Source organism: Acomys russatus, chromosome 13, assembly GCF_903995435.1.
Source record: "Acomys russatus chromosome 13, mAcoRus1.1, whole genome shotgun sequence".
Lineage (NCBI taxonomy): Eukaryota > Metazoa > Chordata > Mammalia > Rodentia > Muridae > Acomys > Acomys russatus.
The window spans coordinates 38,619,201-38,645,185 of record NC_067149.1 but is presented as its reverse complement, the minus strand read 5'-3'; the positions used below and the strand labels follow the sequence as shown (position 1 = coordinate 38,645,185).

The following is a 25,985-nucleotide window of genomic DNA, read 5'->3' as shown; positions in this document are numbered from 1 at the left end:
GAAGAGGAAGATATATTTTCTATCAATGGGCCCTTAAACGGTCGGTCCTTTTAATAGTAAAAGATAAAGGAAAGGAGGAGTTCCAGAAATGTAGGAAAGCAAGGGAATAGTGAAAAAGAAAGGGCTCTCGGAAAGGAAGGCGATGCTGGTTATCTGCTGAGGGTCACACCCTATAATCACCGGCTTGGAAAGGGATCACAAGCCCTATCAGGATGTGATCCTTCCAGGTGCCATGCTAAGAAGCAAAGGGTAAATTACAAAGAGAATGTTCTCTCTAAAAATGCAGCGTTGCTGAGCACACGCTTGGATATGTTATTGTTTCACTTCTTAGTAATGGTGATGATCTCTCCTCAGAAAGCTCTTCAGAGTGAGAAAAGAATCTATGCTAATTGCAACATTACCAGGAAAGAATATAATCTCTACAAAAGAGGATTGTCAACAAAAGGAACAGCCCAGGTGTGCGGCCTCATTTGCACCCCGTTGCCCCACTCTGGAAAACACATTCTATAAATCCTGTACAAACATGAAACTCCCCAAAGACTTTGGTTTGGTTCACCTAACAGAATGCAGCCTCCTCTCTCAAACTCCGCTGCTGACAAAGCACATACCCTCCACGGTTGCTCTCTTGGGCTGGATGGTGATGGCTCCTTCTGCAATATCTTCATGCTGGTGCAGTGGGTTGATTTTGGATCCCCAGCTGTCTGACCCGACCCAGAGAAAATGGCCCACTTGGTCAGCTCTTTTTGCTGCTGCAAGGATCTGCCTATGGGATGGAAAGAAACACAAAAGAAGATATAAGTATGAAAGGTGAATACAAGCATATTCAAAATCAAGTAGAGCCCAAAGAAGCTCTGCCATCTCAACACATAAGTGAGCAAAAGCAAAAGATATTGTGGGGATTTTTATCTTGCATATGTAAAGAGGTTTGTAAACCAATAACAAAAAATGGCAAAGCCCTCTGACTATAACAAATGATAGGTGTTAAATGTCAGTAGGTGAAAGGAGAGATAAACATGCCATAAACTGGAGATGCATATTCACGTGTATTAGAAATTGGGAAAGCACAACTTAGAATGCTTCTCCCATATTGGCCAGATAAAGTCTTGTTTCACTTCATCTTGCACTTTTGGTTTTCAAGGGGGAGAGATGAGGTAATGGTAAGTATCACTTCTGGAAAGTACTATGGCGATATAAATCATACTTCAGCAGTCATTTATTAAAATAAACAGGATCATACTTTCAGCATAAAACTTCATTTTCTGTGTTTATAGATGAGTACAGTCTGCAAATATCAAAAGCAACAAGATAAAAAGTATAAAAAGGAAAAAAGTGTTAGCAAGAAAATTACCCATTATAATGGAATTTGGAAGTGAGGTGAAAAATGAAAGACATAAGCACATGCACACATATTACACATATAGCCAGACACAAATACACATATACACACTCACAAACACACACACACACATTCATGCTCATATACCTACACAACTTCATCCACATAGAGAAACAAACAAACAGATATCCAACACACACACAAATTTTCATCACTCAGGACTTTAAAATTTCCAGGTACGACACATGTTCAGAACCAAATAGATGAGGATATATATATATATATTTAAAGACAAAATATGCGATAGTGAAAACTCAGAAAACATTTTCTTTCTCCCAGACAAAATCTGGACTTGTAATTCTCTTAAAAAAAAAAAAAAAAAAAAAAAACTTGTAAGAAACTGTTTTCTAGTAGTGTAAGCATCTGAGCAACAACAGGTAGAGAAGAAATTGTAGAAAGTAGGAGGCAAGGAGAAGAAGGGAATGAGCAAGTAAGTACCAGTGTATTAAGTACAGAATAGTGAGGCCACTTAAAGGAACTAAACCTCTGCTTTAAAAAAAGTCATACGAGGAGGAAACAATATTCTGTTGTTGTTTTTTAAATTTACATCTGAGAAGAGAGTTACAAATTTGACAAGAATGAATTATTTAATACAATAGCCAATTCGGAACCAACTCCACCAGTTAGTAAGTCTGTCTATAGCTGGTTACTGTCTACTGCGTGTCTGCACAGGTACAGAAGAGCCCATTGGAAAAGGACACCAGTGCGGAAATGAGGAAGGGGTGATATAGGAGATGGAACAAAACAACAAATTCATTTAGGTGAGATAGATAAGGATAACAAAAAACAAGATATGGAAAGAATTAAAAACATAAAAAAGAACGTATATTAGAAATGAAAAATTGCTGTTGCCTTTGAGAAAGGAAGGTTAAGAAAACAAAACCAAATCTTAAAATAATGCTAAAATAAATGTAAGACTACATACAACAAACATTCCCTGAAAAAGTGTGCAGAAACATAAATCAGTTTAAATCTTACCTTCTAACTATTGTTATTAAGATATTTTCTGTGGGAACCAGGCCCGACTGGGCTACCTGCCTGTCTTGCATGTCCTGTTTTTAGCAGCTTCCGTGTCTGTGTTTATAACAGTTAGCTAGTCGTGTTTACTGCTCTGAGAACGCACCCCTCCCTTCCTTGGGACTTTTTCTCGTGTGCGCAATCACCTCTTGAGGGATTTCACCTGCGAGTGGCATTCCTGCTTTGCTGCCTATAAAAAAGCTCTTTGGACGCTGAATAAAGGCCGTTGCTCTCAGCATGAAGGACCGGCTGTTTTCTTGTGCGTTAAATCTGCAGTCCCTCGCCCTTAACTCGGTACTGCGCCACAAGTGAAGGTCCCGTCGAGATTGGAAAAGAAGGGAGAAAGCTGACAGATCGCCCGGAGGAAGCTGTCCAGCGCCTCTCGGAGGTAGGAAACTGGCGTATAGGAAATGGGTGCCTCAAGTTCTTCCAAGGTTCTGGTGGATCAACTAGTGAGATTGTTAGAGGATTAAGGTACCAGGATTAAGCATGAGACTGTTAAAGATTTTATAAAAACAACAGAACTGAGTAGTCCTTGGTTTAAGGTAACAGGAGAGCTAAATATCCAAGATTGGGATCAGGTGAAGTCTGACCTCCAGAGGATTTCACACAAGGAAAGATCCAACAGTGTTCCTATCGCTACCTTTTCATTATGGCGTCTTGTTAGACATGTGCTTTAAAATGAAGATGAGAAAATAAGAGAGCAGCTAGGAAGTATGGAACTTGCCCTGAATAAACTGCAGGAGGAGCAATCTGTGCAATCTTGGGTCCTGTCTGAAATTGCCTCTGATATATCTTCTTCTAATTCTGAGGAGGAAGAGGCAACTTTAATCTCTGAAATATGGGCCCCCAAGAAGAAGTTGAGGGAGTATAAGATCAAAAACAAAGAAACTAGAGGAGAGCGGCCCCTGGAGTAAAACCCAGATTATCAAAGTCAATTATCTTTGGCAGAGCCTTTTGCTCCCTCTCGGGGAGTAGTTTTTCCAGTAGTTGAAGTGCCTCACCCAACTATCCCAGGGCAATCTCAGAAACAGCATGAAGCCCTCCAGTTTAAAGAACACCTAGTGATTGACAACAAATGTGTAGAGCAGTCCTCAGTGGGGGTGATTATTTGCTCTGGTGCAGTGACTATCAAGAACAGTGTATTCAGACTGCCGCACGTAATGCAGTGGATGGGGTTCCACAGAGAAACATGGATATGCTTGCAGGCATGCGTTCGTGTACTGAACTTAATGCCCAGATACAATATGACCCGGCTGTGTATGCGCCAATTGCAACTTGCACCATGAGGGCTTGGAAGTCCTTGCCTAATAAGGGGGCAGGAGAGCAGCTGTCTACAATGAAGCACCCATCTCGGTTCCTGGGCATTACATGTGTCCTGTTGTTCCACAAAAGTCAGCCCAGCCTACAGAAGACCATTTGAGCGCCCTCATCCTGATGCCAGTAGGTCTGAGCAGACCAATATGGCTGTATTTGACTAATCACAGCCTGGGCAGGGTTGCTATGCCTGAGGATTTGGGCAGGAGTAACATTATGGAGACATTTCATGTAAAATACCATCATAAGTTCGGCTGTCTGTGCTGTGGCACCATGCCTTTGGCAGGGGATAGCCCCACTGCCCAGACTTGGCTGAGCCTTGATAAATGAGTATCCAATGATGGGTAAGACCAGGGAGGTGCCCATGGATCTAAGACAGGAGGGTTTTGACGCTCAAAGCCTTTCCAAAGACAGTAAGGTAGGAAACTAATGTCTTGGCAAACTAAGGGAAGACCTCATTTGTGTTTTATATAAAGGGGGAGGGGGGTAACCTGTGGGAACCCAGCCCAACTGGGCTGCCTGCCTGTCTTGCTACAGCATGTCCTGTTTTTAGCAGCTTCCGTGTCTGTGCTTGTGTTGGTTAGCTAGTCATGGTTACAGCTCTGAGAACGCACCCCTCCCTTCCTTGGGACTTTCCCTCATGTGCTCAATCACTTCTTGAGGGATTTCACTTGCGAGTGGCATTCCTGCTTTGCTGCCTATAAAAAGGTTCTTTGGACGTTGAATAAAGGCCGTTGCTCTCTTAGCATAAAGGACCCACTATTTTCTTGTATGTTAAATCTGCAGTCCTTCACCCTTGACTCGGTACCACGGTGGTGCAGGTGCCACAATTTTCAGACATTATTTCGTAGTTTACTAAATATTACCCTTTAACAGAAATAAAGAGGATGAATTTGTGAATTAAAAAGCTAAAATGATGTAAAAACAGATAAACAAAACATGTTACAAAAGTAATAACTTTGGAAACAGTGAGCATATCCTACAAAGCAGAGAAACTCAGGAAAAGAAACAGAAAAATCATATTATTAATTGTTAGAGAATTTTCACACATGCTCAGTGTACTTGTGGTTTTTTTCCCACTGGAAAGTTAGAGTGCCCGAGTCGCACAAAGAATTCTCCAACTCATAAGTGATTAATACTGTTTGCTAAAACATTTCTGGGCCACATGCTATTTTAATAAATATGTGACGTAATATCAATATACCAACTATTAATTGTAGATTCAGAATAAAAACAGTTTTAGGAATCAAACAAAGTTTTCTTTGTATAGAAAATGACATATTTATTTTTACCGATATGTATACCTGCATGAGTTTAAAGGCACCACATGTATGCAAATGCTCTCAGAGGCCAGAAGAGGGAATTAGATTTCCTGGATCTGGAGTCACAGGCAATTGTGAGCTGTGTAATATGTGTGCTGGGTTCTCTGCAACAACAATAAGTGGCTCTTAGACAGTGAGCCATCTCTCTAGACCTGAAACGTGTTTCCTTTGGTTTGCTCTTTTAGAAGACGTTACTCTAGAATGTGTTCCAACAATATATATATATATATATATATATATATATATATATATATATATATATATGTATCATTTATATATATATATATACTTGGTATGTAGTATATATACTCTATATTTCACACACACATATGTACATGCATGTAGAGTAAAATCTTTTGGGAACAAGACAGAGATTTCAGGAATGGAAAGAGAAAACAAGAAGGAGAAATGTTAACAGAATAGTAACTGGTCCCAGATTTGAAGCGAATGGAGGTCTCAGAAAGTTGTTTCCAAACAATTTTTGGACCTGAGATTATTCATTTATGAACCTGGGGGAAAAAGATGTCTTTTTAATGTTAATAATAATGAGAAAGTACTGAAACCAAGTCAGTAAATAATAAAAACTAAATAATTATCATATTAACATTAGGTAAAACAAAAATTATACAAGAACATCAAAAGAAAAACATGTATTGATTCTGCAATTAGACATTTACATACCCATAATAATGTAAACAATAATTTCATATAGTAAAAAAGTGACATATGGGTGTGGGACCTTAGAAGAGCTTTATATGATTAAACCATCTCAGATATGAATGAGTAGACAATGTAGAAAACCAATAAATCCAACTTTGCCTGTCTGCTCATTATGCAGATATAACCGAAAAATATTTAAGACTTGAACTAGCTGGCCAAGAGAACAGAAGCAAAGATTATGGAAGACAGGATAGGAAGCAAATGCTCCATTCTAGAGTACTTTAGTTATGGTTTGTTGTCAAATGGCCGATGAGATAGCTCAGCGGACAAAGGCGATAGGCACTAAACCTGAGGATGTGAGTTCCATTCTTGATGGCCACAAGATAGAAGGAGACAATGACTCCCACACAGGTTGTCTTTTGACCTCCTCATGCTCATGCACGTATGTGTGCATATACATAATAAATAATGTTTAAAATAATTAAATATGTGTATATATTTTTCCTAAAATAAAATATTGGGACTGTCAATATAATATGCTTAGTTTGTATGTCAAAGGCTGTAGTTAAAACAGGAAACTAACAGTTTTTAAAACTATGAATAATTTTTCAATTTCCACATGATGAAAACTGTCCAATAAAGACATATGTGTATGCATGTATTTGTATTTCTGTGTGAAATATGTAGTTCTTTGGATCACAGGAAGGAGAAGATGGTAATTTGTTGCTTAATAGTTTTGAAAAATGATGGCATCTGACAGAGGTGGGAAAGCTAGAGAGAAGCCAAGAAAACAGGATGAGAACAAACACATATAAACAAATGAGGATTTACTCAAAGTACAGACGGTGACTAAGTTCTAATGTGAGTCACAAAATGTACATGTGAAGCCTGGGTAATCTCCATTTTACAGAAGAAAACTTAAGTTCGTTTGTAATTTCTAAGCAAATATTAAACTGCATTTAACTAAAAGCTGTCTCTGAATGCAGAGGGTATAGGTTTTATAAGAGACTATTTTAATTATTACTTGTAATCATTTATTTTGCCTTTTAATTTTTAAACAGAATTGGAGAAAATAAGATTTACAAGATCTTTTTATTTTTTTTAAAAAACGCAACTATTTCTTATATTCTAAGAGATTTACAATGAGCACATGTTACTTTTATGTACAGTCAAATTTTGAAGACAGATGTTGTTCTTCCTTAAAATCCAAATTATCTATAGCCATGACTGATTTAGCATTTAGCTTCCCTTCAAAATTGAGATATTAATGCCATTTTATTGCTACTCTCAAAGTATTTGAAGTTAATGTTGCAAGAAATGTCAAATTTTTCCATCTCCAGTGTTCAGTTTTTGAGAAAAGAATCAACATTGTGGCAATTCTGCAATCTTCAGATGGTTCTGCCTTTAAGAACTCATTCTAGAAGAAATATATGCACTGGACTACTTATTACTGGGCTGAGAAACCAAGATGTCAACACATAGATCATAATAAGCAATAATATTTAATATAAAAACTAAGTCTACTATGAAAATAATATAATAATATGAAGGGATTTGTACATTTTCTACCTAAAGCATAAGCCACGCATTTCATACCAAAAGTATAATCTTAATCACAAAGCTTTTTAAGACTCAACATATACATATGGTACAAATGCATCATGTCTTAGTAAATGTGTAAAGTAAGCAAGAGAAAGGTGTATAAAATGGTTGATAAGGATATTAATGGTATGAGGGGAAACACTGGAGTCCAAAGACCATTATATGAAAACAAAACCTTACAAATAACTAAACACAAAGAGGAATAAGAAAACCTGACAGTGGAACAAAGCACATTGTGCCAGAAAGGAAATAATATACCTAATGATCATCCAATGTTTGTCTTCCCAGAGAAAGGCATATATGAAAGAATACATGAGATAAAGACAAACAGAGGTTCACTAAAACAATGCCATGAACAAAAAACATGAGGAAGAAGCACCCAGAACATGCTGGTACATTGGGATCAAGGATTAAGTGGACAATTCATATATGGTATATGTGAACAGATATCAACCATAAAGTTGGCAATTGGGGGGGGGGGTGAGGCTTTCACTTATATCATTACACACTTAGCACTAGACTCAATTCATTAATTCAAAGACATTGATTGATCAACTATTTATTCTCTTAGTATCAGGATGGATAGGAAGGATAAATACACCACTCACAAGTAATCTGGTCTAATGACCGATATAGATAACGGACATTACAGACTCATCTGAACCGTTAGATGACAACAACAAAGAAACATGGCACCACTGGCATGATCTAAAAATTAAAGTATGATGAGAAGTTTTTCCAGAAATACTTTGGTCAGAGAGACACAGTGGGAAGACCTAGGAAGGATGGAATAGAAACAGCCTCCTGGCCAGCAGTACATATAACATGAAGCGTTTAGAAGGAAATTAGACTAGGAAGCCCTCCCACAGGACAGTTTAAAATTTTTTCATTCTATTGATGGAAGAACTGAGATGCAATGAAAATGGGAGGCTAGGGGAAGAAACTGTTCCAAGAAGAGAGAGAGAGTTTGTGTTGATCTGTGCATCAAATAGTCTCAAATTTAAAAACTTAATAATTTTCCATGTAATCATCCTCACACCTCACTTGTGGTCAAAACTTCACAGTAGGGTGTTCGAGAGATTCCGGGCTGTTTGGTAGCACACATGGAACAGGGAGAAGAAAGAGAGGCTTCTGAAAGTGACCTTGGAAAATCGTAAGGAAGAAGCTATGATCTGAACCCTTCAACTGTACATTAAAAAAAAAAAAATAATAATTCACTTTCAAATTCACTTTAATTTTTCATTCACACAATTTTAATATACAAGGTAATAATATACAACACAACTCTTCCACACTAGGGAAGTATAAGTTAGCATATCTCCAGATGATTGTATTGATGGCCTTTTTAAAAAAAAAATTTTTTATCATAGTTTAGAATTTAGATTACAAAATCTTACAATCTAAATGCACTTAGAGCATGCAAAATAATGAACCTATGATTAAATTACATAAAAGAGCATGTAAAATTCTATGTGTACTGTGGATATAATATATTAGTCTTTCATATTTACACAGCAATAGTATATTATGTATTATTGGTACATATTTCCATATTTATAGTTCAGCACAGATAGCTCTGTACTAGAAGTGTGCTATGGCATTATTATTTATAACTGAAATTCTGTGATAAAAATTTTAATTATTAATTCACAAGGGAAAAACTGGGTGAACTGTAGTATAGGTAAAATGAAATTATGCATATAGATTAACAACTGCACAGATCCATAGGCACTGATCGTCAGGGGCCTATATTGTGAAATGCTAAGGCAAGCTAGGTCAAGAGCAGACCCATGCAGTACACCTACAGGGTGCTTAAAAAAGGGCTCAGGAGCATGGTACAGAGTGCCTCCAGAGTGGCATACCAGAAGACTGACAAGCTAGGAGCTCTGCCATGCATAAAACAAGCCTTGTTAGAGAGGATACTGGGTGCAAGACATTTTATTTAGGGCTTTGGACAGTGTTAGAAAAAATAACCCTTTTTCAGGTGGGTAAAATTACTATTAATTTTTAAAAAGACAAAAATAAAATTCTGGCCTACGTTATGGTGTTTAGCAAAGGAAGCAGGGGCCATTTGCATTCTAAAAGAGATCTAAATGGTTGTTTTGCATGGTACAGCTGTAAATGCAAAAAGGTAGGCCAAAGAGGAAGCAAAAATGCCAAGTTTGGAGTGCAAGGAATCAATGCAGAAAGGAATAAACCATAGGTGGGTGCAGAGTGTGGAGGTCCAACAGTTGTTGTCCTGTGTTTAAATTCTGAGCAATGAAGAAGGCAGAATTACAAGCCCATTGTCTTCGACACTAACAAACACCATTCTTGGGATAAAAGCCTGCAACATTTAAACACGTTTTTAGTAATATGGCTTTTTAAAGGTCTAGTATTTTTCTTTCTACCAATAATTTAATAGGCTTTGATTTCAATCCAAATGAAACTAGAAGACATCAAGGTGCTACTGCTGCTGTGGCTGCCAACCAGTGTGGGGACAGCAAGCATGAAAGAGTTTACCACCTTGTAATTAGAGCTCTGATCTGACTTTATTTCTCCTCTCCGTGCCAGGGTCCTCATCCTTCTGCCTCCAAAAGCTGTGGCATGCATAGGAACGGGATTCACAGTACAGTCATCCTTACTTTATATCCTCATCGTTGGCAAAAATCACGACGGCTCTGGAGTTGGGGGTGTCCAAGAGCTGTTTGATAATTCTATCAAAGTCAATGGTCCTGTCTTTGCGCTCTTGGGGGATTCTCACGGACTGGGCAATGCAGAGCCCACCTGTTCAAGAAAAGAAAGCAGAGTGTCAATAAAGTTCCCAAAGAGATATCAAAGAAACAGGGAAGATATTGTGTGTGGTGGGGGAAGGTGTGGAGGAAGTACTGATACTGAGTATGTAGCACTTTCGTGGGGATGCCTGTGTTTCAGGAAGGCATAAGACGTTATGATTATTCTTGAACTATTTGTGCAAATCACACTGTAAACCACATCCTCATGCAATTTGAATACCAACACTTCCCAGGAAAGCCAGTGGTCTTAGCTTTGAGGAAGCAGGTAAAAGGTGGCAGACAAGTGTGTGGACAATGGTCTCTACAATGCATGTTATATATTACATTAATGTAATAGACACTGAAACAGTGAGTTTTCATATTTGTGCCTGAAAGCTTTCTGAACTTTGTATTCCCAGTTCTTTTTTTCCAGTACATGATTCTCAACTTTTAAAGGCCAGCTCCAGAGAAATAAAATAAAAGCAAGGGGAAAAAAATGTAACAAGAACACCAGCTATTACAAACAAAACTTTGTACATCTCATATAATTGGCCCAGCCATTAAAATTTCGCTTCATATATTTCATGCTATCTTCCCAGAAACCAGGTAATATATTATAGTAGCCAATGTTCCTACTTTGTGTAGCAGGAGGATTAAATAGATTTCTGACTCCATGATTCTCAGAGTCTTCATGATCCCAATCAATTTTTATGAATGTCAAGAGAAGACATGGGGGATGCAGCTTACTGAACAATTGAGGGACTTCATTTTATTCCAACTCTCCTTTAGTCATCACTCCTGAATATATTGTTTTTTTTTTTAAAACAAAGAACAATTTCAGACAGGTAAGTGAGGATAAAACTAGAGAGTATATTTGTAGAAAAAAAGTATGAAGAACATCCCAGGGATGGAAAACTTAAGAGGGAACAAGAAAATTGCTTTGCTCTTCCTGTCGTGCAATGGGGAGACATCTAAAATAGACTTTGTTACACTTAGAACCCAGATGTATGTGGAGTATGAACAGGCTTCCATGAGCACAGAAAAGCATAAACTCTGATCCCAAATTAAGACTCCACTTAATCTTAATCTCAGTAGGTATTAGTGTTATGCTAAGCAGCTCTCTAACTTCAGTCCTCAAGAGAACACTCATGATACTTTCCTATGCACAGATGTCCTGCAACACTACAATCAGGCTACGCAACCTAGCTGACACTTCTAGAACCGCATATGCAACAAGAGTAGACACCCCTTTGAAGCGTAACTGAAAGGTCCATTAAGACAAACCATAACTGGACCTTAAATAAAAAAGAAATGAAAGCTCACAGAAAACATGCAGAGTGTGTCTCAGATCTTAATGAAGTTGAAATCAATAACAACAGACTTGTCAATTTACCCAACGGGTCAAATAGAAAGTGTCCATAGGAGTTAAATACTTTGAAAAGATCTAAAATAAAACAGCACTGAAATTAATAATGTCGGATAGTTAAATGGTAGTTAGATGGAAAACAATCACGACGTACACTTATGCAAGAAGAGTGAACCCGGGATACATTGAGTATAGGTGAGACAGTGAACTAAAAAGGCTGTACACAGAATCCTTCTATGAATAGAACAATGAGTAAAATGTAAAATTGGAGATGAAGAAGAGGAGAGTGGGAGAGCACCATAGAAAAGAACAGCATGATGACAGGCACAATTTGTGTGGGATGGAATGTGGCACAGTCAGTATATGATGAGAGAGGCAGCGTGTGCTCCCCAGAACAATATACCATGGTAACTGACCTTCATCACATAAAACCTTATGTCCACTATGTAGAAGGATCCCTGTCAACTGTGACAATGGTTTTTACTCTATTATGAATGTATAAGGAAGCCGAGAACATGTGCAAAGGGCATGACTTGTCTCAACTCTGAAGAGCAGTGTTTTAATTAGAAAGACTGTGGCTAAGAATTACATTTAAAAGGATATTCTGATTTGTAAACTTCCTCTTTGTGGTGATGCAGTTTCACAATTGGAAGCTGTTTTGTATACTTGACTTCAACAATGTGAGATAAACCCTGTAATGAAAGTTAGGATCCTGGTTGCTATAATAACTTACACAGAAGCAAGGGGGTAATCTGGCATGAGCCCTGCCATGCCATATTATAGTTGTGGGGCCTAAAAGAAAACACACAATTTGGATAGTAGAGAGTGAGGAAAGGAGAAACACACATGCTAGTGTATATACACACATATACTAATGCTCTACAGAAGGTATAGATACAATTATATCTCACATCCCACACACCTATCTAGCATCCATTTGCTGGTTTGGAGAACTCTTTCAACAGATTAAACAATGCCTCACTTGGAAAATGGGTAACTCTTTGACTATAGACAGTAACACATATGACTTAGCTGGGTCACCAATCAATGTGAAGAAATAAGTTCATAAAAAAAATGAATGAATGAAAATGTTAGGCAAATATCAAATGGATATGGGAGGCAACATAGATGAGCATCCCATGAGTAAAGCAACGTCACTGAGGAGAACAAAATAAATAATGATATCATTGGACTATTAGTCAGTGGACCAAATGACCACAATTTCATATGACTACAATTGCCACAATGAGTAACTGAATACACAACAATGAATGAAACTTCTTTGTAATACAATTCCAAAATAAAGGAATAAAGGAAACAAGGGAAAGAAAATGCCATCTGTGAAACACAGCAATAGTGACTGTTGCTTTTCAATCACTGATAAGTACTGAAGTCTGTACAAGAAACATATTTAAGGTACCTAGAGGCATCTACCCCCAAATGTATATTAACTCCCTTGGTGACTTTAAAATATTCCTTCAACATCTTTGATACTCTTCCTTTGAGGAAGTGGGTATAAACTATCCAGCCTTAGAATGTGGGTGCTATGGACTAAATGCATGTGTTCCTCCAAATTCATACCCAGTCTCAATGCATGCAGTTTCTGGGTGATGCTGCCACTGTTGGTCTGGAAACTATACTGGGAGAACATCCTGCAGGCCACATGGAAGTGGATGCTGAGAAAGAGTCATTTGTGCACCTCCATGTGAGTTGCAGCTAGCTCTGGGAGGTGGTTATGGTGTTCTGTGTTGCTATTCCAAACAAAGGAAACTGAGGATGGTGGCCTGGGGAGAAGAGAAAGGACGGGTCACTGTGCTTTGTTATCAAGTGCACAGTGATGCAGAGAAAGAACAATGGAGAAGGTGTCTGTGGGAAGTGGTCAACAGCATCTCAGTGCGGTAATTTCTCCATGTCTGGCAGGCTTTATGCAGAGGCAGGGAATGAAATGGTCTGCAAAGTGTCCTGGGGCTCCTGGGGAAAAGGCATGGCTACTTTACCACCTCCTCTGCAGGAGAAGAGGAAGCATTTGGGTAGAAAGCCAGCTTCCCATCAGGATTCAATTACAGCTGAATGATTAAGCAAATGAGAGCAAACTCCATTTGGCTATGTGATTAGCAGAGGGGCGGTCCGCACTTTCACTTGCTACTCAATCAGGCACACTGCGGCAATTGATAAGTAGGGTTTCATGACTGCAGCTTGGAGAGGCCTCATGCCTTTTTAATTGAGAGCTGCCCACAGGTAAGCCAAATCAAATACCTCACCAGAAGGGAGAAATGGGCTATTATCATGGTAATGGGGATGAACAAGTTCTTAAAATTAAAAACATGAACAATAACAACAACAACAACAACAAAAAAAAAGAAGATTGGAACAGGAAAGTAAAGAGGTAAGCATGCTGTTTTCATTGGCTCTTGGAAGGCATCATTTGTGCCTGCTGGAAGAAAAATCATCTCATTTGCATCAGAGCTATAGAAGAAGGCTTAAAACTCACTTAGGCTGTGGGCAGGTGACTTCAACTCAGGCATTCTGATGAAATGTGTTATGTCAGATATATACCACCAACTTGAGGGAAAAGCTGTGTTCTGGGGTGGTGATGGTGTGGGGGGTGGAGGGGATTGGGGTAGGGGTGGAGATTCTCCGAACAAAGAAGGGACCTGGAATGCCTCTCCCAGACATGCTTGATGTTCAGGTATCAGCTGGTCAATTTCTCCATAATGATGACTCAGCACGTAAGACTATCCTTTCACTCCAAGCTGGTGTCCCACTGAATGCAAATTTAATCCCTCATTTTGGGTTTTCTTCTAGCTAAGTCTCCCTCAAAAGACTCAGCTTGCCCACTGTATGTGATGTTACTCTGCTGCACAAATGCAAGCTCTATCTAGGTGGAGAAATAGTGGCTAAGCAGTGAGAGCTTACGATTCTGACTATTAAAAACTATTTGTTTAATTACATACATGATTGTGGGCATAGTGTATGTGTGTGTGACATGCAGGTGCCATGGAGGCCACAAAAGGGCATTGTAAACTGAGCTGCCTTCTTTAGGTTCTGAAAACCTCTGTGGTCCTACTATAAGAGCGACAAGTATGCTGCAGAGATGTGTTGTTCTTCCAGAGGACCTGGTTTCAATTCCCAGCACCCACATAGCAGGTCACAATTGTTTGTAACACCAGTTCCAGAGGACCTGACACCCTCTTCTGGCTCTCATGGACACTGCATGTACATGGTGTACAGACCTGCAGATAGGCAAAACACCCATGCATATTAAAAAACACTAACCATAAATTTTTTTAAAAAGCATCAAATGCTCTGAACTACTTAGCTACATCTCTAGCTGCAAGAATCTAACTTTTGAAAAGTCTGTCTTTCATCTAGCAAAGTTTTAATCAATGAATGTTGCAACTTCCCAGTGAGTCCCTACTGCCATGGGAAGGGTATTCACAAACAGTAGAATTGGGCAGTGTCATTATAAAAATTACAAATGAAAAGTTATATTATTCAGGCTGAAGAGATGGTTTGGTGGTTCAAAGCTCTTGCTGCTCTTCCTATGAGCCTAGATTTAATTCCCAGCATCAACAGATGACTAAACATGGTCTGTAACTTAGTCTCAGTCTATCCTGTGCCCTCTTCTGGTTATCACAGGCCTTGTATATGTTCTGTACACAGACATACATTCGAGAAAAATATTCATACACATAAATGAAAATAAAATGTAAAATAAAAAATTAAAACTAGTCATGCCACTGGCAGGATAACTCCCTTCTTGCCACCTCCGCTCTGAGAGGGCAATTGTCAGTGGCTTGAGGAGACAAGCCACTGAGATAATAAGGAGAATCTCAGTCTTGGAAATCAATCTCTTCTTCATTTGAAGCTGAAAGCTGGTGGGTTTTGTCTTTCTCTGGTAGGGTGCAACCTGTAACAGCAAAAGACATCAGGAGCCAGAGTACAGATTTCGTCCAATAAACTCTGTTGCTCTCCTAACTGATTATAGATTCTCTTCCATCTAAAAGCAGAAGAGGAAACAATTTACAGTCAGTGGCTTGGTGCAGGAAGAGCTTCTACTTGACATGAGGCCTGTTACTTAGCTAAGCCAATTCAATTTAGCAGCTAGTGAGATGATGTCGCGCAAGTTTCTGTAGGATTTTTCGAGAGAAACAAAATATGTTAGTAAAAGGGTCATCTGAATAACCCTGGAGCTCAGATCAAGGCAGATGAAGATCAATACTAATGTGACTGAGTGATAAGATAATGTTCAAAATCAGATGTCATTCATATGCCTTTTATTGCTTAGCATATTCAATGGCTACTTTTTCTTTTTATGAGACAGAAGTGTTTTGAAGTTAAGTGCCTCCTTAGATTGCAGGCTAGTACTGGAATTTTCATCTTTCAATGGTTAATGCTAAATGACTAAAAATGTCTTGCTTTTGTGTATGATATGTCATAAACGAAGAGGAAGATAATTGAATGTAGGGGCATGATGTATCTGTTTTCTCTGAATTTAAATATTCAGCCTTGGAAGGGGGTTCCATGAGAATTAGGAGGTAGGAGGAGTTTATGCAACTATGAAAATGAAGAAAACACACAAATCTTAGAATACCAGGAAACTTACAGGATTCACCAGGACCCTTCCTGAGGTTATATGAACAGTTATACCTTATAGAAAAAGGATGCTCTCACATCATGTTGTCTGCCTGTAAGTTGTGGAGAGAGCTCCAGAGCTCTAGAGGGCCAGAGATGCACTTTTCCTGAGTTGTCACCCAGGTAGGGTAGAGCTTTCTTTGAGGCATCCATGCTTCTATAGGTAACACATACTCCTGTAAGTAACTCAATAAACTCACTGAATCATTAGCTAAACTTGGATAGAATAATTTCTTTGGTCTGGCATCAGTGTCTATCTGCATAAATAAACATTTCTTCATGGTTCCTCAGAAAAGTCATGCAATGAAGGATTAAAAGTAGACATGGTATCTAGTTAGAGAAATCAAAGTCTGTATGGAAGAGGTTATCTGAGGTTGATATTTTACATTTATGGAGAGGGAAATGTTGGGAGGGAAAGGCCAAGGACATTGTGGATAAAACTGCCCAACTGTCATTCCCCTTGCAGCTTTGGCAATAGTTCTGTGGTTTTGCTTAGAGTAAGGAGGTTTATATTACCAAGCAACAGTTTCAACCCAGTCACAACTAAGGTATCAACTGTGTTAATCTTTGAGCTTCATTCAGTAGGAATGGCTTCTTGACATTTGAAGGACAAATCTGCAGGAATTATTTCATGAAACAAAGTGTTTTGGTTTTGCTGTTATTGTTTTTTGCTGTTTTGGTTATTTTTAAGTGGGAGAGGAGTGGAGAGAGAACCTGTCAGGGCCTTTTCCTCCAACTATGGGTACATCTTGATTCATGGAGCCGTTACTGTGCTCTTGGCACCATCAAGCCATAAGTGAAAGTATAAATACCAATTACTATCAAACTGGGTATCCAGAAAAAGTCAAAGAAAAAGACTTCTCAAGGTAAGTCATCACATAGATAAAGAAAGAGGGTCAGGTGCTACCCACTTTTTGATATTGGAGCTGATGGGACACCATCCTCTGGAAGCTGTCTCTAGTCAGTTTTCTGTGCCTAATAATTGAACAGAGTTGTGATCTTTTACCTTCCTGAATTCTTATCTGAATATAAAAGGAGAGAAAATTCTTGAATGAGAAAATGTTCAAGTAAACCAAAAAGAAAAAGAGATGCCAGGGAAGTAATGCTCTGTAATGAAGACCAAAAGAAATGAAGTGAAAGTCAACTTGGTGGGTTTTGGAACAATCTCGTTCAGCAGTAGAGAGAGGAGGAAAGGAGATGTGGGAAGTAGAAGCACTACTGGAAGATGGAGTTTGGCAACACATTTCTGGGAAGACCTGACTGGGATACTGCTTGTTCTTAGATGCCAAATCTGAATAAACTTTAAGATTACTGCTTACCATTCTAGCTTGAAGAAAGGAAGAAAAGAATGAAAAAAAATAACGGTGGAATTCCTCCAGAATCTTCTCAGCACAAGGACATAAAGGGCATCCCACACAATGCGGAGAGGTGGGATTGATGGCCGTGAAGCCAAAGGAAGGTTAATCCAACTAAACCTGTACAGCCAGGGTTGAGCTACATGATGCTTTGTGTGCCAAATCTAAGAGAATCTTCCAGTTGGTGCTCTGCCAGGGAAACCACACTGCACATTCAAAGCACCATCTTTACATGTTAGTAAGGAGTGAGCCTGCCATGTCATTCAGCCAAGAAACATTGAGAGCAAAACCTTTTCAAAAAAATGCTAAGGAAGTGCAGTGCCGCTGTTCGGTCTGCTAAGCACCTGCAGCAAACTTTGCAAAGTGGAGGTTTGAGGCAGTGACCACTGTCCAGGGCTGTTTGTCACTTCTCCTGCTGTTTTTACATCCACATTTTACCTACTGATTCATTACTTCATTCCTTTGAAACCTATTTGCTAAACAGATGCTAAGGTTCAGGCATGCTGTGTTGGTGTGTATTAAGCAAACAACATAAAAGACAGACGTCGACTGGCTTACACAGGGATATGTACTAACAGGGCAACTCTCCTTTTAAACTTTGTCTTTCAAGATAGTGCTGTCCTACACAATTGCTTTGAGCCTAGTTTACAACTGCAGTCCCAGTACAGAACATCACGGTCTCCTGAACAGCTGGTATTCTGGCAGGTCATGATTGGGTTAATGAAGAATGTGCTCCCATTCAGGAAACCTTGAGAAGGCAAGCTGTTCCTTCCCTTGAACAAGAAATAAGAAACTGGTTGATTTTCACAGTCATTGGTCTTTCCTATAGCTGGATTATTCTCATCAGTCAAAACCAGTTGTCATTTGTCTCCAGGTGGTTCCTCAGGGAAGATGTCTATGCGTCTCAGGACCAAATTTAAAAAAAAAAAAGTGTGTGGGGGGGGTGGTTAGGTGTCAATTTATGAAACTCAGGCTTGACTGGCATTACCAAATTATTGGCTCCTTTCAGTTAGTTCCCACGCACATGCATGTTTGCGTGCATACTCTTGTACATGTGTGTACATGTACACATGCAGAAATGAGGCAGATATATTCTAAGATTCATTTTTAGCCTTCAAAACTAGAGGCTGGAGGCTGGAGAGATGGTTTAGAAGTTAAGAGCACTGGCTGCTCTTACAGAGGACCTGATTTCAATTCCCAGGATATGCATGGTGGCTTACAGCTATCTATAACTCCAGTATTAGAGGATCCAATGCCCTCTTCTGGTCTCTATGGGTACCACACACACATGTGGCACAGATATATATACAGGAAAAGCATTCATTCATATACATTTAAAACAAAACAAAGCAGAGCTAATTAGGTATGTCAAGGTGGGAATTCATCTGAAAGGTTTTGAACATATTTGGGAGGTTACTGTGCTCAACTACAGAGGAGATATCACTCTCAAACTGCCTGCCCTTCCTCAAGGTTATGGGAAAATATATGAACTCAGTATTCTGCCCATTCTTCATTGACTCTCATTGGTGTTTACTCTCTTCTATAACAATCTTCATTGTTTGCAAGGATTTTTGACACCTTTATTTTAATTTCTATTGATTGTAGTGTGGTATGCGTGTTGAAACCAGGGCTGCAAGCATACCCTACATGCCTTCCACCACAGAGCTGATGCCTATTCTTGGTCTCTATTCTTGGTCAAACACCGCCATGTTCAACAATCACTGAGCTGAGGTGCAGACACTCATCTTTTTTTGTAGATGAGGGACTGGAACTTAGAAATCAAACAGATTTGTTTAATCCTTCAGAGCCAGAGGCATTTTCATCTTGAGCCCAGTACTACTGTCTTCCCAGCTCTAATGAAATGTTTTCCCTCATCTTCTGCCCTTCACTCTTTCCTCTGGCACATCTTGTCCCCATCCTTACAGCAGAATGGGTGAAGTACTTAGAGAGTGCAGGCATGATCTTCTAGGCTATCAAACTCTTCTGGATAGTGAGACTCCTTGATAACTCTTTCAGAACAACCCATTTCTCTATAGTGACTCAGACGTAGGCATATTATGTCAACCTTGCCAGTATTTTCCTATATATGTCTTTATGGAAGGAAAAATAGAAGAATCATCATCCCTTCAATAGCAAATGAGAAACAATTTCTACTCAGAGCTTTAGGTTTGCTGTATGTGGTTGATGAAATGTCTGATTGCCTAGATTTGAATCTATACAGAAATATGCAGAGTATTACTCACATGCAGTTATACTGGCAGTATGGATATGCTTGTTTCAATATAAAGATTAAAAAGACAATGTGACTAGCTGTTATTACTTCACAATAAATTAAATTGATCCTTAAGAATGCTATATTTTCAGTGCCCTTTTCTTTACTTATTATTTCTGCTGTTATCTATCTATCCTGCACCAAACTATTGCTATGGCTAAGACTTAACAGACTACACATATCAAAAAGAGCCATCTTTAGAGGATTTGAACATTTATCATTGTTAAAGAAATATCACTCTGTATCAGTGCGAATGTCTGAAAGCAAAGAAGTGGAAACAAATGATTCCTGCTTCCAATGGTTTTAGAAATGTATCATCTTCCCCATTTGTCACAGAGCTTAGAAAGCTACTTTCCTTCCCAGGGAAAGCATGAAATATTTAAAGGCTTTGCCAGCAGATGCTCCTATAAGCACAAAGGAAGCCAGTTAGCATCACACTCTATGTCTTTGGACCAAACCCCAGGATTTTGCATGAATGCTTCCCCAGTGTGATGGGTAATTTTAATTGTAAACTTGATGATATTTAGAATCACCTTGAAAACAAACTTCTTGACACATCTGTGAGAGAGTTTCTAATTTCGTTAATTGAGGTGGGAATGGTACCACCCTAACTGTGGGTGGTAGCATTCCTGTGGCTAGGGATTGAGGACTGAATAAAAAGAAGAATTCATGTGAGCACCAACACTTGTCTATACCAGATTCCCAACTGTTGATGCAATGTGAACTGGGAACTCATGGTCCTGCTGCCATGACTTCCTGAAAAGTGCAGCCAAAATAAACTCACCCTCCCCTTTTTTTACATTTAATTTTATTTATTCATTTTACATCTAGACTGTAGCCTCCTACCTTTCTGTTCTTCCTTTGCTCCCTCCCCTACTCCTCAGATAAAGGAACTCCCCCCTCACACACACACACATACATCAAGTCACAGTCAGGACTGAGTGTATCTTCTTCCCCTGTGTCTGGTAAGGCAGCCACTCCAGGCATATGTGATTGAAAAACAGGCATCAGAGTTCATGTCAGAGACAGCCTGCCCCCACTTGCTAGGGGACATGAAAACCAAACTGCCCATCAGCTACATATGGGTAGGTCTAGTCCATGCATGATGCTTGGTTGGTCCATCAGTCTCTTTAAGACCCCCATGGCCCAGGTTAGTTGGCTCTGTTGTCATCTTGTGCAGCACTTGTGTCCTCTGGGTCCTTCTGTTCTTCCTCCCATTTTTCCACAAGACTCCTTGCACTCCGCCCACTGTTAAGCTGCATCTCAGCATCTGTATTGATCCACTGCTGGGTGGAGCCTCTTAGAGGACAATTCTGCTACGCTCCTGTCTGCAAGCATAGCAGAGTATCATTAATAATGTCAAGGGCTAGCTCTCTCCCATGGGGTGGGTCTCAGTTGGACCAGACATTGGTTGGACATCCCTTCAATTTCTGCTCTATCTTTATCTCTGCTCATCTTGTAGGCAGGGTAGAATTTGGGTTGAAGTTTTTGTGGGTGAGTTATTGTTCCCCTCCCTCCGCTAGGAGACACACATAGTATGTACTCACTTATAAGCGTAAATTAGCCGTATAATATATTCACAGACCCAAAGATGATAAGTAACAAGGAGAACTCAAGGAAGGATGCTGAAATCTCCCTCAGAAGGGGAAATAGAATCGAGAGTAGAAGCAGTTGAAGAGAAGGAACAGTATAGGAGGGAGAGTGAGGAGAGAAATGAAGGTGGATATTAGACATGGGGCGAGGGGGCCTAGAGGACAGAGGGCTTGCAGAGAAAAGAGAAACTGTGGGCAAGGAGGAGGCATCTCTGTGACAAGCTAGAAACCTATGACAGGATAGGCTCCTGAGAGAATATGGGGTGAGTGACTAAGGAAGCCACCCTCTAATGAGACAGAAGTCACCCTTCTCTTAAGTTGTCTCTTCTTGTAGATTTGGTCACAGCAAGGAGAAAGGCACTGAATACAGAGTTCCAGAAGATCCACTAAACTGTTGACAGTATGAGGCTGAGGTTTTCAGGAGTACAAGACAGAAGAGCTCTTTCGGTCCGGCTTCTCCTGCTCCTAGTCTGCTCTGAGAGACACCTCATTTGTCTTTTGATTTTCCTTGGGGAATTCCATACATGGGTCATCTAGCTTAGGGATTCAATATTTAGGTGCTTATGTTACACTGGGGAATTTGACAGATTTCCTGCAGGAATGTACTTATTTTCAACGAAGGTTCTGGCTTAGTAAAAGAAGATTGATTAAAAGAAAAAAAAAAAAAAAAGACCAAGGCACTAATGAGGACTATTCACAAACTTCAAAGGGATGTATTATACTGGTGCTGTGCCTAGAAGTCAGGAAACAGAGTTAGCTTTAAGAATCTCTCATTCAAAAAGGACATAACTCTGGCTGACCACGGAGATACAGGTCTGGATGCTCTAGACTGAAGAAACAGACTCGGAAGGACTAGGAGTTCAAGGGCAGCTTGAACAGATATGCTCTGTTACATAGCAACCGAAGGTCAGCCTCAATCATGCAATAAGATCTGGTCTCAACAAAAAAAAAAAAAAAGAAAAAGAAAAAAAAAAGACAAAAGAACACGCTACTAGTATTGAATTCAATTCAACTCAATGCAATGCAATTTTCTACATAAAACTTACAAATACACTTTATCAACTGCTTAGAGTCATCTTAAAAGGAAGTGAGGAGAGACATGCATAAAGATATATCCTCTAATTCCAGGAAGAGGTTTGAGCCATTAAATGAAGCACAGGCCATTTTTAAAGACAATATGTTTTTATATTACACAGGTTGTTTGTCTGTTTGTTTGTTTAAAATGAGAGACTGAAGGGCAGTCTGTCCACCTCTGCCATTAAAAATCCAAAGGTTCTTTATCACACAGTAAAGGGAGTCAAGGAAAAGGAGAAGATGCTTCATACATAAAGATGAAGTCAAAGCTTTTGAAGTCACTAGACTTAGAAATCAACCGCTTCTAATAAACAGAGTTCCCAGGTAGTATCAGAGGAGTGAAAAGGTGAGAGACAAGGGCGGTGGATAGGCAGCACACAATTGCTACCCTGGGAATGTTAAAAGATAAAAACCACAGAAACCAATTGGCCAGCAATAAGGAAAACACCTACCTACTTAATTGGAACGTTAACTGTAAAATACTAGAAAAAAAATTCCCCTCTTCCCAAAAAGCACAACCTTGTACCAATGAATATGGCTTTTAGTTTATGTTAAACCAATCAGGGACCTTACCAGTTATGAGTGTTCTGAGCTACCCTGGAAATTTTCTTCCTAAAACAAAAAGGTATATTTTACTTCTCACCAAAAACCTTTCAGGATCCATGTTGCTACATTTTGATAGTATTGTAACTTGTGTACAAGAACTCCACATGATCATCCACCTCGAAAATCGTTTGCTACATTACCCTGTGGCCCATAAGTTCAGCTCCAAAACCTACAGCGAAACTAGAATCACTTAAGCCTTGGTTGTGACTGCAAGAAATAATAATAGGAAACAGAAACTCCTGTAAATAACATGGTAACTAGAAGGATTGGGAGGCAAGAAGAACCAAGAACTTTCTCTTGTAAGGCCAAAGTCAGAAGTGTCTTTCTCATAGACAGTCATGGATGTCCCGAGACTGTCAATAAGGCATAGCAGTATTTGAAAGGGCCTATGCATCTTGAGCAAGCCCTGACATACACACCCCTATATACTAGATTCTACATGTAGCCCAGATGTAATTCCCTGCATTGCTCTATTGCCTATATAATTTTAAAGTCTCTCTTGTGTGTTAGCAATAGTGTACTAGGTCTCATCCCATCTACATATAGAATCTTCATTTAGTACAATGAGACACCTACACTGCAGGTTAATTAGGGGGCATTCAGAAGCAGATATGGTAGGAGTAGCCAGGCAACAAGAGTTATCCTATATTAAATTGTTTTTAAAAAGTTATGAGCCTATGAACTTAGTCACATGACAGCAATAGCAATATCAAAAAATCAGAGAAAATATTTTCCTTCCCAAAAGTCTTTTGTTCATTTAAGTTAACAGTCAGGAAACTTGGGTTTTCATTTGTTTGTTTGCCTGTTTTTCTGTAAAGAGCCAAATAGTTAGTTTTTAGACTTTATGGGCTTATAGTTTCCATCACAGCTATGCAGTGATCACGTAACTCACAGGACACAAATGTGATTGACAACACTCAAGCAAATGGTCATTTCAAAACAGCAAATTTACTGAGATGGATCCTGTCATGCAGACTCAAGCTTATTAACCCATAGGCCAAGTTCTAAACAATCACTGAAATCACTGATAATTTTAGGGAGACAAATGCAAGAGTCAAATTTGTATTGTTTGAATATTCTCTTGTGTTTGTGGATGCTTTTGTAACATAAATTGAGGTGATTATTCTTAAACTTACAATTATTGTACAGCAGACTCCAGGAGGACATATTCATTTCCCCATAGCTTCTGTTTTGTTTTTCTTTCTCACTCCCACTAGAAACTTCCTTCCTCATTCAAACTAGCTAAACTTTCATGTTATACACATCTCTCTGTATGATTTTATGCACAAACACACAGACAGACAGATAGAAACACACACACACACACACACACACACACACGATGGGGGATAGGGAGAGAGAGAATTAAAAAATGATGGGAAATATTCATCATTTGTCCTTCATATTTGCCTCTTGCTTTTTAAATTTTCACCCAGCTAATTTTTTATTAAATATTTTTTACTTATACATTTATATTATTACACATATTTACAATAAACTACCTACAGCAAGAAGAACCATGAAAAAAAATCAGAATTACATAGATATTACATTTTTAGTGTTTTGGCTATGTGTATTTCCAGCCTTGAAGAAAATGTCTTCCTATCTTGGTGAGTATAAAATTCTGAATGTAAATTAATATCTATCATATCTCATCGTTATTGATTTAAAACATCTATCTAGACCTAAAAGCATCTTAAGCCCTAGACAACTAAGCTTAATTGTAAAACTAAACTATCTGTTCTTCAACTCCATCAGAGACTTGAGAAGGAATAAATTAATTACCTGAGCATATAGGGGGTGCAAGTTAGCAACTTCCCAAGTGAGAAGATGACAGAAACAGTTTGCTACCTGAGCAGTCACCCAAAACTCTCTATAATGTTGGAGCATCATCTTAAGCCTTCTGGCCCAATATGTCTGACAGACAATATGTGAGGCAGGAAATATAGAGGACTTGCTTACCTTCTCTTGGCAGAGTTTGGCTGTCAACTCTGCCTGTTTCCAAGCTTGCCCTTTTTTAGGCAGAATTCTGTCTGTGGTAGAAACAAGCACATTTTGTCCAGTGGCTTGATTGCCACATTTGAAGCCATCATTCTCTTTGAGATAGGCTGGGTGTTGCCAGCAATTAACCTGTCTCCTTGTTAATGAATCTTTAAAATAATAAAGACATGTTAAATTGCCATATTCTGCATGTCTGTCTCTGAGATTTTTGCAGACCTTAATCTAACTATTTTACCTTACCATTCTACAGAATCATATCTATCTGTTGCATCTATGATGCATATATTCTTGTGATAAAAATAGACTAATAATTGATATGACCATGATTTGATCAACTAATAATTAACTTGTATAACTTATTTATCCTCAACAGCCTGCAATAGCAGTTGCAAAGTATTGGAAGTAAATAATCTTATATTAGAATTTAGTTATATGAGGTACAATATCACATGTTAGAGTAGAAATATATATATATATATACTGTGTATGAAGAATAATCTTAAATTTGAATTTTATACCACTGTGTCTAAAATTAAACTTATTTTGCATCTAGATGAGCCCTAACCACATCCATGTTTGTGAAAATGACATAATTTCATTTTTCTTTAAGGTGAACTTAAAATTCTAAAATTACTAAAAGTAAAATTCTATAGTGTACATAAATGTCATGTTTTCTTTATCCATTCACCTGTTAGATAGATATAAACAACATGGAACTGAACTGAAGACTAAATTATGGTCTTTGACTGATGCAGGATTAATTATAGGAGATCTTGAGTATGTTCAAAATAGCATGGATTTCAAGCCCAAATCAACCATAAGTCTTTTTTTCCAACCCCCATGAAATTATATTTCAGCATTTATAATGTATTTTGTTGGGGGAATAGTCTGATGTATTTTGATACTAATTACTGCTTGCTGTCTCTCTGACACACCTTTTGAGTAATAAAAAGCCATCTCACCTGGGCAGGGCAAAGGAGATAGATGGGGCTTGGGGAGAGAAAGAGGAATCCTGGG

The 25,985-nt window shown here is 38.8% G+C and overlaps 1 protein-coding gene across 4 annotated transcripts in view; it reads right to left on the bottom strand.

Annotated features, from left to right (window-relative positions):
- Nucleotides 1–25,985, bottom strand: part of Grm7 (glutamate metabotropic receptor 7) — a 901,188-nt gene that overhangs the window by 449,208 nt on the left and 425,995 nt on the right. For all 4 annotated transcript variants that reach the window (XM_051155023.1, XM_051155025.1, XM_051155024.1 and 1 more), the window contains exons 3-4: nucleotides 9,939–10,080; nucleotides 609–763 (exon numbers count right to left, since the gene is read on the bottom strand). In XM_051155023.1, coding sequence (XP_051010980.1) covers nucleotides 609–763; nucleotides 9,939–10,080 — 297 coding nt within the window. The remainder of the gene's footprint in view (nucleotides 1–608; nucleotides 764–9,938; nucleotides 10,081–25,985) is intronic.